The sequence below is a fragment of the Opisthocomus hoazin genome, chromosome 9, assembly GCF_030867145.1.
Source record: "Opisthocomus hoazin isolate bOpiHoa1 chromosome 9, bOpiHoa1.hap1, whole genome shotgun sequence".
Classification (NCBI taxonomy): domain Eukaryota; kingdom Metazoa; phylum Chordata; class Aves; order Opisthocomiformes; family Opisthocomidae; genus Opisthocomus; species Opisthocomus hoazin.
The window spans coordinates 13046676-13064789 of record NC_134422.1 but is presented as its reverse complement, the minus strand read 5'-3'; the positions used below and the strand labels follow the sequence as shown (position 1 = coordinate 13064789).

Genomic DNA, 18114 nt, shown 5'->3' with positions numbered 1-18114 from the left:
ACAAGAACAAACAAATGGCCCTTTCCCCCAAAGGATTTGGAGTTTTTGCTTGGATGGATCGTATTTGCTAACGTGAGATAGCACAGTGAGTGGGCCTATTTCTGAGGCTGTAACAGAAAGTGCATGGCAGCAACCCAAGCTATTTCTGTACCATAACGTAAAGGCACCTATGCTACTATGATGGTCCTCTGTTCGCAATGAGAATAAAGACTCCATGTCTGCATGTGCTGCTTGACATCTAAGCCAACAAGCCTACAGCTGATCAATTTATTTAGATGCCCAAGATGACAGCTGTGTTCTGAACATCTCTAAATATGGGTTATGCTGCCAGTCAAGTGTTGCTAAATGCTTTAGTGACATGGGGACTGTCTGGGACTTAAAATGCTCCGGAGTCACTTGAGCACAAAAAAGCCCTGTTTGTGTTTTCAGTTTCCTCATCAAACTGTTAGAGTCAAATGCAATTTTAAAAATAATCCTGTCCAAAATATTACCTAAATTAGTACAGGTTGCAGTCTGACTCGATTTTATCAAAGGAGTAAAAACCCCACGAATTTCTCATTCTACATTTTTCACAGCATTTTTCTCCAAAGTGCAGTCTCAGTCCTGCACAAAATAAACCTAACCAAGATGCTGAGAAGTCAATTCAAATACTACTGAAGGGTGTTTAAAGTCTAGGATTGAAAATCAAATCAATTCGGAAACGGGTTCTGAAACATGTGCTTTTCATGCACAGGAGTTACTTTTCGTCATGTTTTGTTAACACAAATGACATTGCTGACATTTTAAGGCATACCTGTCCCTGCAGCCTCACACAGAATGATGCCCTGCTGCTACCGGGAGCTGTAGCCTCCCTGTGTCCGTTCAGCAAGCACAGATCCGAGTAGTCGGAGATGCTGATGAGTGGTGGCTGTCAGTCTCCTCTGATGGTTGCTGGGGGTTGCTTCCCCCCCGCCCCAGTACCCCATCCGCCGTAGCAAAGGCCGTGGGCCAGTACTGATGCCAGAGGTAACAGAGAGGAAAAAGGGGCCTCGGCCATTGTTAGTCTGAGCATGCATTTGCTTTTCAAAGGATTAAACTATGGAAATGTTTTTCCTGCAACATTTCTTTCTTTTGTATGAGCTTAAATTCAAGTTAAACCTGTCTTCTTCCCAGCCCTCTTCACAGAACTTTTTCAGAGACTTTATATAAGAGGTAGTTGCAGGACTTAAGGTTAGAAAAAATGTCAATACCCTGAGTGGGATATTGGAGCCATCAAGGATTTCCTCCCTTGATAAGGAGGGAAGGCAGGGAAAACCAGCTCTTCTTTCTTTTTCTTTTCTTTTTTTTCTCCACCCCCCAATTTGTTTTTGAGAACTGCTGCGGAGATGTAGCCCTGATACACCTTTTCCTGCTCCCCCCTAATGTAAGGGAGGACAAAAATAAATCTGGAGATGACAAAATGCACTACAGTTTTGATGTGTTGTTGAAATGTCTGTCAAATTCCTTTCCTATCCTCGGATGTTTTCTCTCCCTTTATAAACCAGCCTGATAAATTACGCAGTTGGTGCCTTCCAAAGCAAACTATTCAGCTTTGCAGGTTTTTAATTGCATAGGGAGCTGTTTTATCAATTTAGCTTTGAAAAACAGCTTTTCACACCCTTCCCTCCTCCCTCCTGTGCATTAAACCCCAAGGTTTTAAGCTACTTTGTTGACTCATTAAGAGTGCCAACCAATTAGCCCAATGCAGATGAAGGCCTCCAGCTTCTAACCAACCAGCGGACTTGGATCTCTCTCTGCCAGCACACCAGCATTGGTTTCAGTGGTCTTGGTTTTGTTTCTTACTGCTGCATGGGGTGAGATTAGGGTGTAGGAATCCATTGCTCACTTTATATTTAAAGTAAAGCAAACCTAAAATGTGCACACCAAATCAAATCTGTTTTTTGTTTTTTTTTTTAAACTGGGTCTTACAACTATAAATAAATAGGTCTCCCTTTCAGACCCCCACTGGTTCCTTATGAAAGCTCTTTATGAAAGCAAGCTACCATTGCAGTGAGCGCTAATTAGTACGTCTGTTGGCAGCCTCAACAGAAAGGCCATGAGTTGAAAAGGCTGAAGAATTAATTTAATGTGCAGCCTGAAAAAAATAGCCTTTCCAGCACAGGTTAGCAGCAGCCTAACATTGGCAGCCTGCGATAAAGAAATAAAATCTTATAGTTTTCCATGTTAATTCATGATTCAGGAATTTTTTTTTTTTTAAATGTGAACCAATGCAGTTGCACCAGTTAACTTAAAAGCTTGAGGGTTATTCAAACAACAAGTAACACTGAATGTGAAACAGATGGAAATAACCTTTAATTTTTATTTGTACCTGTCATATCTGACATTTGTGATTTTTAAACTAAATTGTTGGCTGTGTTCAGCAGCTAGATAGGGAGCTGTTGGCATCTGCCTTCAGTTGTACAGCCTCTAGGATGAAGACAAACTGTAGGTAGCTGGGAAGCTCTCCTGGTTAGACCTGTGCTAGGAGCCCCATGAATTTATTTAACGTCTAACATCTTCCAGTGGTAGCTCTTCATAAGAAGCTACAGCCCATCTGTTGATGGCATCAGTTTAGTTCGGGTGGAGAACACTCTTTTGTCACCAAGAGTCTGCTTTCTGGCCTCAGCCTTGGCACCAGCCAAATTGGGTGTTTCAGAAAAAAGCCGTGCATCTGGCTGCTGTCTGCATGGAAGGGTCTTGGGGAGCTTCCCAAGAGGGGTGTCAGCAGCAGCAGTCATAGCGTCTACTTCAGTGTCCCTCCATGTCTGTACTCCGTGCCGTTGTTTCCAGTTGTATGATGTTGATCAGCCCTTGGCTGATGATAACGATGGGTGAGAAGAGCTTACCGAATGGCAGAAGTTGCAGAGAAGAGCCGTGTTTTCAAAATGCTCATTAGCTGTGCGAAGCATCAGGGAGTTGGAAGCCGTCATGGCCTTGGCAGCGTGTAGCCCTCGGTCAGGGGTTTGCTTTAGACTTTCCTGAAAGGTCTTTGTAAGCTTGGCCAATCCAACCTAACGAATGAACTCTGTGTTTTAAATTGGACTTTCCATATGGGTAGTACTTCAAAAACAATTGTGCCCGTTATGCAGTAAAGCTGTAGTCAGAGAAGAAAATGAAAGCAAGCAATTCTGTGCTGGATCAGCTGCAACCTGAAAGGACGACTGGAAGTTTGTAGTGCGTAAGGCAGGTCGGGTATTTGGAAGCTTGGCAGCTGGTATAGCTGTATATACTGATCCATGGCACAGTACACAAGGACACATGCATGCGTTGAGGTGCTTGCTGTGGGATCAGTCCTTTCCTACTAGAGCCAGTGAAAATGATCTCCTTGCTTCTAAAATAATTAGAGAAAGCTTTGAACAAGGCAAACTTTCTGGACCATTATGTAGGTCGTAGGCAGTACCTAGTTCTGTGGAGTTTCTTGGTGAAGCAGTGCAGATGTTAGGACGGGCTGTTGCAATGCCCTAATCACTGGAAGACTGAATTATTTTGCAAGGGCACTCGGATGATGAATGTTGCTGTTTAAGACTCTGGATAGATAGGTGAAGAGAAGAGATCTGCTTCGGTTTCAGCATCGCATTTCCTGACTCTTGCATCCCGTAGGTGCCTAACTTTAATGTTGCCTTAATGCATTTTTAATGGAACGTATAATAAAATGCTTCCCTGGACAAGTGTAAATTGTGCCAACTTTCTGTTCATTATGTGTATGTACTTTTTAGCTGTACGTTACTGGCAAGCTCCTTGAACAGATATATTCTTCATATAAACCTGTTAGAAACAGGTAAATTCTTGGCTCCTCAATCTGCTGCCACTGAAGGGAGCAAGTTCTGACTGTTGATTTCAGAGAGAGGAGGGCTGGGACGCTCAGGCGAGGTTCATCAATAATTAAAAGCCTGTAAGTCTACAACAGGATGTTGCTTGATATTACATGTATTTGAATATCACTAAAAATCTCGGGGAGTGTAAACAGTTCAGTGCAATGACCTGCCTCGTTAAACTAATTACAGCAATGATTTTCAATGGAGGATTTTAGGCACGCGTTAAAAGAGAAGTCCTTGAAAATGCAGCAAACCAGGAAGATTTAAGAACCTGAAGTGATTTTTCCTTTAACGACCATCCCACTTATGTTTCTTGAGGGTTTAAAAATAAAAATCAATATGGGTTTTTAGTGGTACTCAATATTAATAGGAATGTGGAGAGTATAAAAATCCTAACAACTAGCTTGTGCAGTAAAACTTGATAGGATACCTAATGAAAAGGGCGAGGACAGTAATGACGGAGTCCGTTGTCTCTCTTGTGTCAGTCTTTTGATACTAGAGCACACAGTTTGTATAAGAAGATTGTCTTTTTGAAGCAGTTTGTGCTCTTTGAGCAGGGTGGAGTTGTGAAAAAGGATCATCTGGTGATAAAAGCAATGGCCTTGGCCTCGAGATGTAAAAGTTTAGTGCCTTGCCTTGTTTTGTGCAATCGTGACCCAAGTTGCTAAATATTTGTCTCAGTTTCTAATCTGTGAAGTGGCGATAACATTTCGCCTTGTGTGGGAGTTTTATGTAGCGAGCCACGTCCAGACTGAGAGATGCTCCAGTACTGCAAGAACTGGGGTAGGGAAGGCATATCGCAACTGAACATTGCAGAGGCTCAATTAACATGAAGGAAGGCGGACGATGCCGTCAGCGTTCCCTGGTTTGCAGCAGGCGATGAAGCTGTTGGACCCTGGGTTTGGGAAACCCCATCTGGCACCGGGTGAGCACGCAGCTGGGACAAGACCACGGCAGCTCGAGCGGATGGCTTGCAGCCCGCTTACCGCCCGCGCTGGGATGCGAAGGGTTCAGCTTCATAGCAGAAAGAATAGCAAAACCGGACTTTGGGACATTTGTGGCTACTGCGCCCTCGGGCTGGATCTCGACTTGCCCTGTGCCATGGTGCTGTTCTGGGGACACAGCGTGTACAGCGAGCAGCTTACTTGCTAGCAGTTGTGGGTATCGAGAGCAGCATGCAGGACAGCAGTAAAGGAGGAAGGAAAGGAGCTGAACTGTGGACACTTGGGTTTTGTGAAATTTGGTGTATTTGTTCAACATGTGTCACTGTATGCTTGCTTCCAGTAGGGAGCAATTAGTTTCTCTATTAAAGAAGACACTTGCAAAGGCTGTTCCACTCAGAAAAATTTTCCTGTGAATGTGTGGCAGGTGGTGTGAAGGAAACATTAGTTTCTTTGGGGATTTGCTGCCTCATTTCTCGCGTTACTGTTGCCTTCCCTCTCTCCTAAAATGTCCTTACCAACCAAGGGAGACTACTGCAAAGGAGCAGCTACGGCTGCCGGAGAGCCAAGGGGCAGCTGAGAGGTGACAGCTAAAGGAGACTCGCCTCGTTCCCCCCTTCTCTGGGTATCTGTTGTAGATTATTTAGTTATTCAGAGTCGTTTTTTAAAGAAGTTCTGTAATTTTGCTGGCCTTTTCAGTCCAGTGGAAGTCCTCATCTGAGTGTGCGGAGTGGGTGACTGCCCTCACCAAGCTTGACACTGGTGTCTGTATAAGCTGTTAACGCTCTCGTGAGAAGTTCTTAGAGGAGTGAAGGGTAACTACAGATTTACTTTTCTTGCCTCTATGATGGGTTAACAGTAGGAATTAGCTTTAAGAATTAAGTACCAGGTTTATTTCTTCTGAAATAAATTAATTTCCTTGCCTGGATAAACTTAATATACAGTGCAGGGCTCTCATTTGGGAAGTGCCTCACAGTATCTCTGCTACTTGAATTGTTACAAGTAGAGTTTTCATTATCAAGTTTATCTTCCTAAATACTTTATGGCTTCAATTTTTATTATCCTGTGGAAGGTATAGTAGAGAACTTACTTTAAAGGGCAAATAATGAACAGAGAAACCTACAGTGGAAGATTGCTTGCCTGCCTGTCTGCTCCTTGTGCCCTTTCAGAAGGTGAGTCAGCAAGCGATGCTGTCTTTCCAAGTTATTAATAAATGAGTCCATTGATTTGATACTGAGGTATTGTGCTGGTGGTGGAGGTGTGTCTTCTGGGGTCCCAACTGCTTGTGGTGAGCAAGCATCCCAGCACACTTCTCCGAAGTAGGTGAATGCATCTCAGCTGGTAACCGCATTCGCTCTGATTGTGGACAAAAAGTGTGCGGCCTGCATAGTAACCCTTCCTGATACTTGACTTCTGTAGGTATCTTCACAGCAATAGCCGGTGTCACTGTTGCTGCATTGCATGTATTTTGCTGATGTTTTATACAAATCGCATCCTAGGAAATCATTTACTTGCTGTGCAGTTTTCCTGAGCTGGACATCCAAAGCTATTTCATCTAACCTCTGTTCTCTAGCATTTTCATTGCTAAGTCCAAAGTGTAATGTCTTCCATAGTGGGGTAAGAGTGTGAGGGAAAGCAGTGTGACTTCTCTTCCCTCCCCAAGGCAAAATTTTGTTGATCATCTGAGAGGGGAGAAGGGGGGGAGGGTTGTGTATCTTTTTTGGATGTAGAATAATTATGGTTTAATTGAGAAGGAAACCTTCTGGTGGTATTTTTCATAAACTCTCAACAATTTCACCTTAAGGCAGCTATGCTGTTGTCTCTCTCACATTTCAATAGAGGAAGGTTAATTTACAACACCTACTCAGGGCCATGTTCCTCCAAGCTGGTGTAGGAAGTGTAATTCATATCTCCCGATGCCAGCTGATCCACCTTCCTTCACTTCCTTTCCCACCCAAGAGGGGTGGTGGGAGGCACCATCGTCTCCCAACACTGATTTTACCAATTGCACCGTATAGTTTTGACTGAGAGGGTATGTACATGTGGCATAATCTCTAGTAGCTGGAAGCTGAAGCCAGATTTGGGGTGGAAATAAGGAACCATGTGATTTTTGTTGTTAGTTTATTTTAAATAAAGATGGTGATTAGCTTAAAGATCTTTCCTGGACATGTGCTGAAGTCTGTGCCGTTGCAGATGGGGGTATACTTTTCAAAGGCTAATTTCAGACCTTGGCTTGGCCAGGGCTCCCTGTAGGGTTAAAAGCAGCGAGAACACACTCTGAGGGCAAGATAGAGCAGAAATCTCTCTCCCTTCGTAACTCTCAGGGCCCCCCGGGAGGTAGCAGCTGGTGGCTGAGGTTAGCCTTGGAGAATACTCACCCTTTGTCCCTGAGCCTTTACATCAAAAGAAGATGTGCTCCAGCGTGACCAGAAACGAAGGCAGAAGCACGTGTTACGCGGGAGGTCATCAGAGCCGTCTTTTAAATCCCATGGAGGCAGCGCATGGGACCGCTTGGTGTTCCCCCGCTCTTTACCTGCCGAGGTCTGGTGCTGGCGGAGGGTGGCCCTGCTGCCGGAGCTGCGAATATGGCGTGGGTGCGGACAGGGCTCGCAGAGAGTACGTTTGGTTAAGCTCCCTTCTCAGTCTGATCTGATTTATCTTACATAATGCAACAATCTGACTGTCTTTTTAAAAAATTATATAAATACTTCGAACCCGTACTGTAACTGTCTAAAGCTGTTATGAATCCCATTCTGCCAAAGCTTCAGTGATGCTCAGGGTGGGGAAACAGTTATGCCAGTGTAGAAAAGATGATCAAGAATTGGGTTTCAAATGCTTTCACCCCTACAGCCAAGGTGATAGGGTAGGGAGGTGAGGCTTGGCTCCCTCAGCCCGCGTCCCCATGTCGCAGGCGGATGTCAGGCAGCTCATGTGGTGTTGGCCTGCTCCTGGGGGCCTGGTCAGGAGTTCGTTTGTGTCTGGCTGAATCGTTTGGTAGCGACCACGCTGGGCTACTCTGTTTTTCTCAGTGCCCTGAGGCTTTCCCCCAGGGACATACGTGCGTGCCATGTGTGCTTTGCAGCACACGCAGAAGGTGCTCCCGAGAGGGAGGGAGGCGGTGGCTGGGATGGGGTCACTGCTGCCTGCGCGAGTCGTTTGGAGGGGAGGGGGGTGACCGATTTGTAGTTGTTTGGTGCCCCAGCTTCCCACTGAAGAGCTACTGGAAGCAGGCAGGGACTGTCCTCCGTGTGCACGTGCTGGGGTTGGATTTGCACAGATCATTGCACGCGCAGGTTGACTGCGCTGTGAGTTTGTGGCGGTGCCAGTGAGGTGGTGATGGTGGCGGGGACGATTGTGCCGCTCTCCTGTCGCTGGGGTGAACTGTGCAGCCCACGCAGCCGAGGTGTTAGGCTGCAGCCACATCAACGCAGTGTGACTGCAATAATCCAAATTGCTGAAGTATTTTCCTTATAATCCCATATTTCTAGTTCCTCGGGATCTTTTCCAGGCTGACCTTTCACAGGCTTTGTCTTTTGTAAAGCTATAAAGCTGTTGGCTTCTCACTGATGTGTAAGCAATGGAATACTTGGTCAAATCAAACCTACCTTTAGAAGTACAGTAGTGAGGTGGGGGGTCTGAATTTGTGTATGCGTGCCCAGTTTTCTAGCTGTTGAAAATTTTAATTCAATATCATGTTAAAGATTTTGAAGCTAATCCTGCTGATCTTATAAGAAGGCATCAAGCCTTGAAACATCTTTCTCTGGAACTTTAGCTGGGTGGGCAGTGCCGCTGGTGAGGAGATGGACTGTTTGGTGGGAGTAAGTACCCAGAGGGAAAAGGATGCATAAAATCTATTGAGTTCTTGAGCTCCTGATCCTTCGTAAAGTGATTTTTTTTTTTTTTTTTTTTCCAATTAAAGCAGAAATCTGGAGATCCAGGCATGGCCTGTTGGCTATGACATTTTGACTGTTAAGCAAGCATGCAACCAACACGATTGCAAATTTGTACCTGTGATTATGGTGCGAAACAGCTGCTTTTGTCATCCTCCCTCCCTGCCAAATTTGTGGCTGATTTCCGATCAGATGTCTGCAATGCAGACGGCTAAATTATGCAAGGGAGTCTGCAGCAGTTGTAGTTTATGCTCTCCTACACCGGTGAAAGAACTGTAAGCTGCCTTGTGTCAAACTTTAGAGCTACTCTTACACGATGCATGAGAAATCTTTGGGTGTTAAAGAGCTCCATGGCAGAAGAGAACACATTTGTGGTCTCACGTGGGTGACAAGAAGGGTGGGACTTTTGTGTATCCTTGCCTTGGCTCCAAGGATTGCAGCTCCCCCCCCATATACTTATGCCTGCTTTTACATGTACAGGTTATGTTCAAAGTTGACAACAGGGCACGCAGAAGGACTGGCTGTTCTGCTGTGTTGAGAGGTCGTTGCTCCTCTGGGGTTAGGAATGGAGAAACCAAAGGTGTATCACCAGGTGTTAAATGTTTAGAGAGCAAAGGTTTGTCTGAATTTAGTGAGATTTTGTTTTTTCTTTTCTTGAAGTTGTCTGTAAATCTTCCATGAGTGTAGTCCGAACTGCCAGTGACCCACTTGCTGAAAGCAGAACATTTTCTCATCAGGCTAATGGAGATATATTTGGTATGCAGCTATAGATGGATGTAGAGCTGGCATGATACAGTAAGTAGCTGGTATGCGATAACAGTACTCAAGCAGTCTGTCGATGGCAGAAATATAATGATTCTTCAAAATCTTTATTTGCAATTTAATTTATCTCTAGGGTTCTTCATGTTAGAAATTCTTAGTCCACAACAGCCTGGATGTTGGCTTTTATCTCTTGCTTATCACGTACACTGCAGATTCTCAGACAATGTTGCCTTGAAATGAGAGGATGTGACTAAAAGCATGCTGTTTATTTATATAGCTGTAATAACCTGAAAGAAGCAAACAGTGAATGACAGAGAGAAACAGAGATTTGTGTTCTGGGGACAGCACTAACACAGCATATGCAGGAGCTTAGCTACAGCTGCTTGACTGGTTTTCTGCCCGTCTTCTGCAGGCAAAACTTGGTTTTAACAGTAGAAGCCTTTGTGTAAGTTCACTTCTGAAAATGTTTGGAGCAACAGTGCGCTGTATTGTGAGTCTTTGCCATGGTGCCAAACAGGCTGCTGTAAACAAATATAGATATTTATTTGGAAAATAACTTGCTCGGTACTTTTGTTAACATTCCCTGTGTCCATGTGCTGCTTGTCCTTGGCACGTTAGCATCGCTGTGTCCACAGCTGGCCTTTGCCTCTGCACTTGCATATGGTCACGCTCTGGGAAGGACAAAGAGCTGAGCAAGTGTTGTCCCCTGCCCTGCGGTGGGATTCTGGAGGGGAGTGACTTGTCTGCTCTGGGGTGATGCGGAGACCTTTGATTGCCGTCGTTCTGGGGGTGCAGCTGAGCCACGCTGTGTGACAGCGGCTGCGCTGAAGGAAGGCAGAGCTGTTTATCTGCCTGCCTGCGCAGTGCAAATGGGAAGACTGATTATAAATAAACTGGGAAAACAGAATCCTTGCTTCATGTAGATGTCTGTTTTAAAAACTGTTCACAAGGGCCTGTCTTGTACCAGATGTCCTAGCACTGACTTTTGTAAGCCTTGACTTGTTTTTCCTGTCTTGTGACACCCCTCCTTTACACTCACTCCATGTGCTCTTTTTCTTTTGAGCCTCGGCCCCTGCAGCCTGGGGCTCCTTTTGTGCAAGAGGAGAAAGGTGAGGTGTCGAGAGGACAAAGGAGTTGTCCAGAACTGTTCAGCAGCGCCAGGCATTGAGCCCTGGCTGGTTTCTGCTGCTGGATGGAGAGCACCTCTGACTTGCACCTCCAGGGGAGCTACTTGTCTTCTGCAAGAAAAGACTCAGGCTGTGGGAGTTCTCTTGTGTAGACACCTACAAGTCCCTACAAGTCTGCACCAGCCATGACCCAGAGAGGCTCAGAGAATGTCAGTGCTTGGAGTAGGCTCCAGGACATCCTTGTGTTGAATATGACCTTGCTCTTCTCACCTAGGACTGAACGATTCGCTTCCCTGGCGTAGTCTTTCAGTTTTAATGTCAGTATACATTTGACACGACAGTGCATCTTCTGAGAGCACATCTATCACAGATGCCCACTACAGACCTGTGGGCTTCCTTCCCCTGTCCCCGTAGACCTTATGCAGCACATTGGAGCATCTGGGCTAAGGGCCTGTAGGATTGTTGTTGTTTTCCCATTCATTTTATGAACAGAAAACGTCTAAAATTAGAGGAGCTTAGCGCAGAGGGATACAGCTGCTGCTGAACAACCTAATGTAGCAATCAAAGGAGAGGCAGTGACCTTGGAATTCATTTAAATGTCTTTTTCATTGACCTTGAGAATTTAATGGCAATCCTCACAGGATTATTGAAAGGTAGGATAAATAATCATAGGAGAGATTAATTGATTTGCAGTGTGTAGATTGACTTCTAATTCGTATCTCCCATTTTCTGCAAAGGTGGGTGGAAGTAGGCTGTAGCAGAATTCTCGTAAAGGTGGCCAGAGAAGCATCGTTTATTGTGGGAGAAGCTCTTGAGATTCATTGTTCCTCTTTCAGATTCAATTTAATGTGGTGGGTTTTTTTCCAGGCTGGTGTATCGTGCTGTCCTCTATCGGGGGAAGAACAAGCATTGCATTATAAAGATTTGAGGACTTCAGTTTGCATTTAAGTGCCTTTAAAGACTTGATCCCTTTTCCCCTTTATTTTAAGCATAAGTGAGTTAGCTTTGTAGCAGTCAGTAGTGCTGTGTCTATGTGATGTTCGTGAAAGAACTCAGAACAGTGACGTTTCATATTCTGGGTATCTGTCTTCAAAATATTACATGAATTTCAGATGCTTTGGATTGTTTTTTATTTCCTGGGCAAAGTATGCCTAGCTTGTTTCATTGGGGTTTTTTCTCTGCATAGGGTTGTGAAAACTCAGGTTATTTGATGCTTTTGGTTGATCATATCTAATATTAGTGATTGCGGAATATAGTGCAGATTGCGTGGATACCGTATCTAGAGCAGAGTACGAAGCTTGTTCTTGGCTGCAGGATGCAGTCTGTAAAGCCTACCAAGGTGATGTTACCCCTGCAAAAAAGTGGGGGTTTTGTACAAACTTGAGCTGGCTAATTCAGAGAGGTTCCCGGGTATCTGAGCTGGGACTTGAGATGTTCTTTGTTTAGAAGTGAGGAAGAGCACGAGATGAATAAAGTTCCCTGGTCCTAAAAGGAGAAATAAATCAACTCGGGCAGATGTCAAAGGGAACTGTCATCCCCTTCCACAAAGCCATATGCCTGCAAGTTTTCTGTGGGTGGCAAATAAATCATTTTGCCAGGCTCCTTCGTGCTCTTAACCAAGACAAGCAGTGCTGAGACAGTAATTCTTCCTCAGCCTTTTCCAGCTTCTTCCTGAATTCACCTCTGAAGCGGTCACGTCAATCTCCCAGCTTGGTTGCACGTGCTCCCACCACCGTGTACAACCAAAGCAAAGCTTCCTCCCTGCTGAGATCCCCTCGTTCTGCTGCTTCTACCACATTAAAGCATTGGTTTTGCTCAAAGAAGGACATGGGGCTTTTTAATGCTACAGTCACTGTGCAGATGACTAAGTGGCATGGACCTTAGCTTGTGTTTGAACTGGAGTTCGGTCTGGGATCAACCATTTGGGTATTTGCTGTAATTCTCAGGTGGGATTTGCAGTCTTTATTCAAATGTATCCACCTGGTGTTATAAACGTGCCCTGAAAGTGCTTCATGGTGTGCTGTGGTGGTTGGAGCTCTGCTGAAGTCCCTGTTTGCTGAACGCTCTTTGATTTGTGCTGTATAGAACATGGTTGTCTGGTTGAGTTCAGGCTTAGGTTTGCATCTGCTGGCTTCAGCAGTCATCCCATTAGAGGGAATCAAAGCAGCATTGAGAGTCAGAGTCCTTGGTTTATTTTCTTTTAGACAGTGCTTTAAAAATAGCCTCAGCCCTGCTGCCCATACACCTCAGAAACGGCTTTTGCTGAAGCTGCATTGAAACAGATTTCTAGCTGTGTTTTGTGATATGACTTTCAAAAGCTCAGCAAAGTCTGGGCTTTCAAGTGCCCGTTCCAACAGCAACAGCTGAAGAAAGAAAAGCTGCCTGCTGCTGCAAACAGGAGGAAGGAGCGCAGCGACGGATTGTGCCGAGATTACGTTGCGCTGGGGCAGGCGAGTGCCGGGCGTCTGTGTCCCGGAGTCGGCCCTCACCCTGCCTCCGTCCCTGCCTGGGTGTCCACCTCGGCCGCTGCGTCCGTGCCTGGGTGTCCACCTCGGCCGCTGCATCCCTGCGCTGACTCCGCGGGGAGCTGTGGTGGGAGCTGTGGCCGTGGTGGTCCCAGGGACACCCGTGGTGCGGTGGGGAGGACGGGCTGGCCCACTGCCCGGCATCGCAGCCTCACCTCATCCAGAACGTTCAGCGTGCCGCGAAGCCATTGCGCCGCCTGAAAGCAGTTTAATTTACACGCAGAAAATTTATTTTAAATCTGCTTTTCTCGCTCGTGCGTTCGTTTTACTTTATTGTAATGTCAGCGCTTAGCAGTGAAGTAACGGCAGATCTCTGGAGAACTTCGCACAAGCGAGAAAGCACCATTATCTCGGTTTTACAGGCCCTGCTTATGTGGAGAACATATGTGGTGGTGTAATTACACTGGTGTGATTAAATCAGTGCAAAGCCTTGCTGGAGGGACATGCTGCACCACTGTAAAGCAGGGCTTATTATCAGTGCAGTTTAATTCAAATTACATTACTCAATTAAGCTGTGCTAGCATAAGCCTGAAGTCAGGAAATCACGTGAGGGCCTGTGTTGTTTCGTTTTAAAGCAGATAAAGATTTGGAAACTGAAATGGGTGAGGTTGTGCCTCACCCAAGAGCATGCTGGAAGCGAGGGGCTTGACGAGTACTGTGTTTATAGTACTTTCTGGGAGTAAAGAGGTGTGGGTGTGAATTCAGGGGTTTTATTATTATTTTTTTAATAGATTACATTATTTGTTTAAACCATAGTGACCACTTTGGAAAAGATTCTAAATCATACTAAGGCTTTACAAACAAATTAAGTAAAATGAATACTGATTTCTAGTAAATCTCTGCCACATGATGTTGGATTTTGATAATGGCTAGATGGGTCAATGAATAACCATGATGTCTACAATTTAACTGGATTTTTTTCTTTTTGGCAGGGTGTGGGCACTGCAAGAAAATGAAGCCAGAATATGAGAAGGCTGCAGAGTTTCTCCATGTAGCCAGTGATGTAAGCTAATTTCCTTTATTATATCCTTCAAATAATCAGTAATAAATAACTGCAGTAATAAAAATGACTTTTCTCCCTACAACAAATTCAGCTGTTCTCATCCTCCCACAGGACCCTTCAAAATGTGCTTCCAAAGTACAGTCTCATCGCTAATGCATGAGCCCTGCCAAAGTCTTAGAAAGAACATTCTGTCTTGAACGAAAACAAAATCGAGAAATGTTTATGTATTCTGCTGTAGGCCTTATACATAATATGATCAAATCCAAAATGTTTTTGGTTTGGTTTTGGTTTTTTTTTTTTGCCTTACTAAAAGGCATGGAATGTGAAGAAACATAGGCTTTTATTTATGAATTAGCTTTGGAAACAAACAAATGGGGTTGATCTCTCTTTCAAATACCCTGGTTTTATGGTTGCATCACTCCATTAGCTTCATCTTAAGTGCTCCATCAGCATGGCTGGAGAAGAGAGATCCAATAATATAAGTATTAGTGTTATTGATTCAGTCTCACGCTGTGTACTCCATGCAAGTAGGATTAGTCTCCCCCGTACTTCAAGCATCTTTGGTGGAGACGTGTAGAGTGCCTTTGTAGTTGCTGGAGAAGGAGGAAGAGATGAGAAAAACAAAGAGCAGATGAATCACACTCTACAAGTGTCTCTTCTCCTGTGACTCTAAAGGTGGTCCGTGTAAAAGTGCCCACAAGCTAGGGAAAGATGAATTTGCTGTGAAGTAAGCTTGTCTTTAACGATGCTTGTTTCTGCTGGGAGAGGTGGGGTTCTGTGGGAGGAAATGCCATTGCTGGAGAACAGGTAACCCTGGTAGTCCATAAGATGTCCCTTCCTGGTTTTGCGTCAGTCCTCTGTGTCTTTCTGTGTGCCTGTGCTGAGTACCTGAGAAACCGGAGGCACCTACATTGTGAGCGATTGCCCCCAAGTCTGCTGTTCCCTGCCAACGGAGGGGGGCTGTGTGTGTTGCTGGGATTTACAGTTAGTGTCCTCCGTTTTAGAGTCCGGGTGTCCTAGCAGCAGTCGATGCTACCGTCAACAAGGCACTGGCAGAAAGATACCACATCTCAGGGTTTCCTACTTTGAAGTATTTTAAGGATGGAGAGGAGAAATACACTCTGCCACACCTCAGAACAAAGAAAAAGATCATCGACTGGCTGCTAAAGTAAGTTTTGAGGGTCTGAAACAGTATTCGGCTTCCTAGTTATTGGCTCCTGAAGGCTGCTTTGGTGAGGAAGGGAATCTTAAACCGAGCTGCATTGACTGCCTAAATCTCTCGCTTACAAAACCAAATTGAATTCCAGTATTCAAAGCCGTACAAACACCTATGTTAATTATGGTCTCTAATACACCAAATCCTTTGTTTGCTGCGGGGTTTTTCATAGTTGTCCCAGTAATTCTCTCCCAGAATAATTATTTTCCAAATATACCCTAAGCCTCTCACCAGAGAAGGAATAGCAATGGCTCTGAAAAATAAACAGAACATTTGTTGTTCTCTCTTTCTACTAAGCAGCAGATTTCACTGTTAGTAACTGAATTTCTGCAGTTCTGCTTTTCTCTTTCCAGCATTTCAGAGCCAATGCCTAGAATACCAGCTGCACGGGGCTGAAGGAAAGTCAGCGAGACCAGTGAAAACATCACCTTTGTCTGCACTAACTGGCTTTTCTTGGGTGGTGTGCTAAAATATGCAGAATTAAGTTCCATGTATGATGAAAATAATTTCATTTCAAAGAAGTAAATTGCTGGTACAGTTCTTTCTCTAACTATTCTGGAATAAACTATGCATTTCCTTTAGGTACTGTAAGCCTAATGTACTTTTTGCATTATTCAATGGGAAAAATAACTGCCAGTGTTTTGTGAATTTTTTAAATCGTTTAACCGCTAAGCACAGTTGGCGTGAGGAATGTAATCTTATTTTTTACCCTCTTATTTGATGGGGGCTTTTTGGTTGTGGTTTTATTTTTCTTTTCTTTTTAAATTACATCTCTGGAGTGCTTCAAATCAGGTGATCGATATGGTCTGGCAGCATCTTTGTAGCATGTTGGGAGGTTTTACCTGTACTTCACATGTAGACGCAGTACTGCCTTGGCCTCCCTGCATACTCCGTCTCCAGGCTGCTGTGTCAATACTGGGTGTTAAGTCTCTGTCCTAGTTTCACCAGTTTGCTGGAGTATTTTGAGCGCTACGCAATTTATATTGAGTTACACAATCAGCTTGATGCTGCCTGTAGGTATTGGCAGGTGAATAAGCAATGAGGAAGGGGAAAGGGGTGTTAATCCCTTCTGGGTCCTGCTATGCCTCTGAAAGACTCCTGTCTGCAGCCTCACGTAGTCAGCAACACTGGGGAAACCCAGACAGCTTGTCTCCTGCTCGACTGCTGGATGTTCTGCCAACTAGAGATGCAGTAGCATAAGATCCTTGTTTGCTGACCAGGGATAAAATTGTCACAGCTGCACTGAAGTTGGTGGAAGTAGGGGTGCAGGCTGGAAATAGAAGTACGGTCCCAGGGAGGGGTTGAGTTTCAGCCGCGCGGGTTTCGGCTCTGGTCCCTCTGTGGTGACTGTAGTCTGTGCTGCCACACTGGGTTGTTACCAGTATCTGGGTAGCTGATTTCAGGTCCGCATGGGAGGGTCTATGTGAGATGAAGTCACACCTCTGACTGTAACTGTAATCGATGATAGCTCACACCGACTGTGTTCGTGTGAAAATTCAGACCAGCTGCCCTAATTCTTTTGCTAAAAACTGACAAATCAGTATCAATGGAAATACAATAGATGTCCACCAAGTGACCTTGAGTAGGACTTTAAAAATGGAGTTTTTCCTCCACTTGGTTTTTATGTACCTGATACAACTTAAAATGGTGTCATTTGAAGTGACAGGAAAGTCTGAAAAGTTAATTTATTACCAAGGCGACATATGAAGGTCTTTATACAGTGGCACCATTCTGATGATTTTATATAAGTAATCACTGTTTAAGATACAGCAGGAATGAATTTAATGAGTCTGAGAGAAGTCTGTGAGCTGGTGAATAGCAGAAGTTTTGTTAGAGGCGCTCTAGATGTGTGGGATTGCTCTGATCTAGTCAGTATGTGCAGTCGTAATTGAAACCTGACATTCTCTTTATCAAGGTAAAATATTCCAGTTCAGTCACCCCCAGTCTTCCAAGTGGAACAATGCTGATTATTGCATCCTGGCTTTAATACCTGAATTCAAGAGAAGGTCATGAAATTCTTTATAGAAGTTTGCATGATAGTGATAAATAGTACAAAAAGGATGTTTGAATGGAAGATGCTGTTCTATATCGGTTGCCTTTTGATTCCACTTGATTGCTGTTCTTCTCAGTTCATGCCTATGGATGACACAGTGACACAAGAGCACTGTTTTTTCCACCCAGATTTGGATGCAATGTAGGAAATCTTTATTCTGCATTCCTACTCATATGCCTGAGTACGATCGCTTAAATTATATTTTTATTGAGTTCCAGAAATGAACTTGCATCTTTTTTGTTGTTATCTGGTGTTGGAAATATCGAGCACGTTTTTCTGCTGCACAGGCACCCTGAAGGATGTTTGACCTCAGCTCCTTCATGGTAGGAAGGACGTGATGCCCCTTTGCCTGCTTCCAGAAACATTTTCAAACTAATCTCATTTCCTTACTTTTCTAGTCCTGAAGCACCACCTCCACCTGAGCCTGCATGGGAAGAAAAACAGACGAGTGTTATCCACCTTGCTGGAGAAGACTTCAGGGAGTCCTTGAAGAAGAAGAAGCACACCCTTGTCATGTTCTATGCACCATGTGAGTAAATACCTCTCTACGTGGATGGGTTTTATAAACCCTACAGTTTTGTGAAATCCCGAATTAATTCCCTCCCTGTCCCCAGACCTTTAAGGGTAACGACCTGACTCAGAATATAACTGCATGGGACCATCTTTGGCACCATTGTTTGTGTCTTTATGAATGGAAACAAAACAGTATACAGTGTTTACCGAAAGAGTTATTACATTAATGCAGACACCAAAGCAGACAGGGC

The 18114-nt window shown here is 44.5% G+C and overlaps 1 protein-coding gene across 3 annotated transcripts in view; it reads left to right on the top strand.

The window, feature by feature from the left end:
• Positions 1-18114, top strand: part of PDIA5 (protein disulfide isomerase family A member 5) — a 104988-nt gene that overhangs the window by 55012 nt on the left and 31862 nt on the right. For all 3 annotated transcript variants that reach the window (XM_075429882.1, XM_009943390.2, XM_075429883.1), the window contains 3 exons: positions 14011-14081; positions 15086-15249; positions 17749-17879. In XM_075429882.1, coding sequence (XP_075285997.1) covers positions 14011-14081; positions 15086-15249; positions 17749-17879 — 366 coding nt within the window. The remainder of the gene's footprint in view (positions 1-14010; positions 14082-15085; positions 15250-17748; positions 17880-18114) is intronic.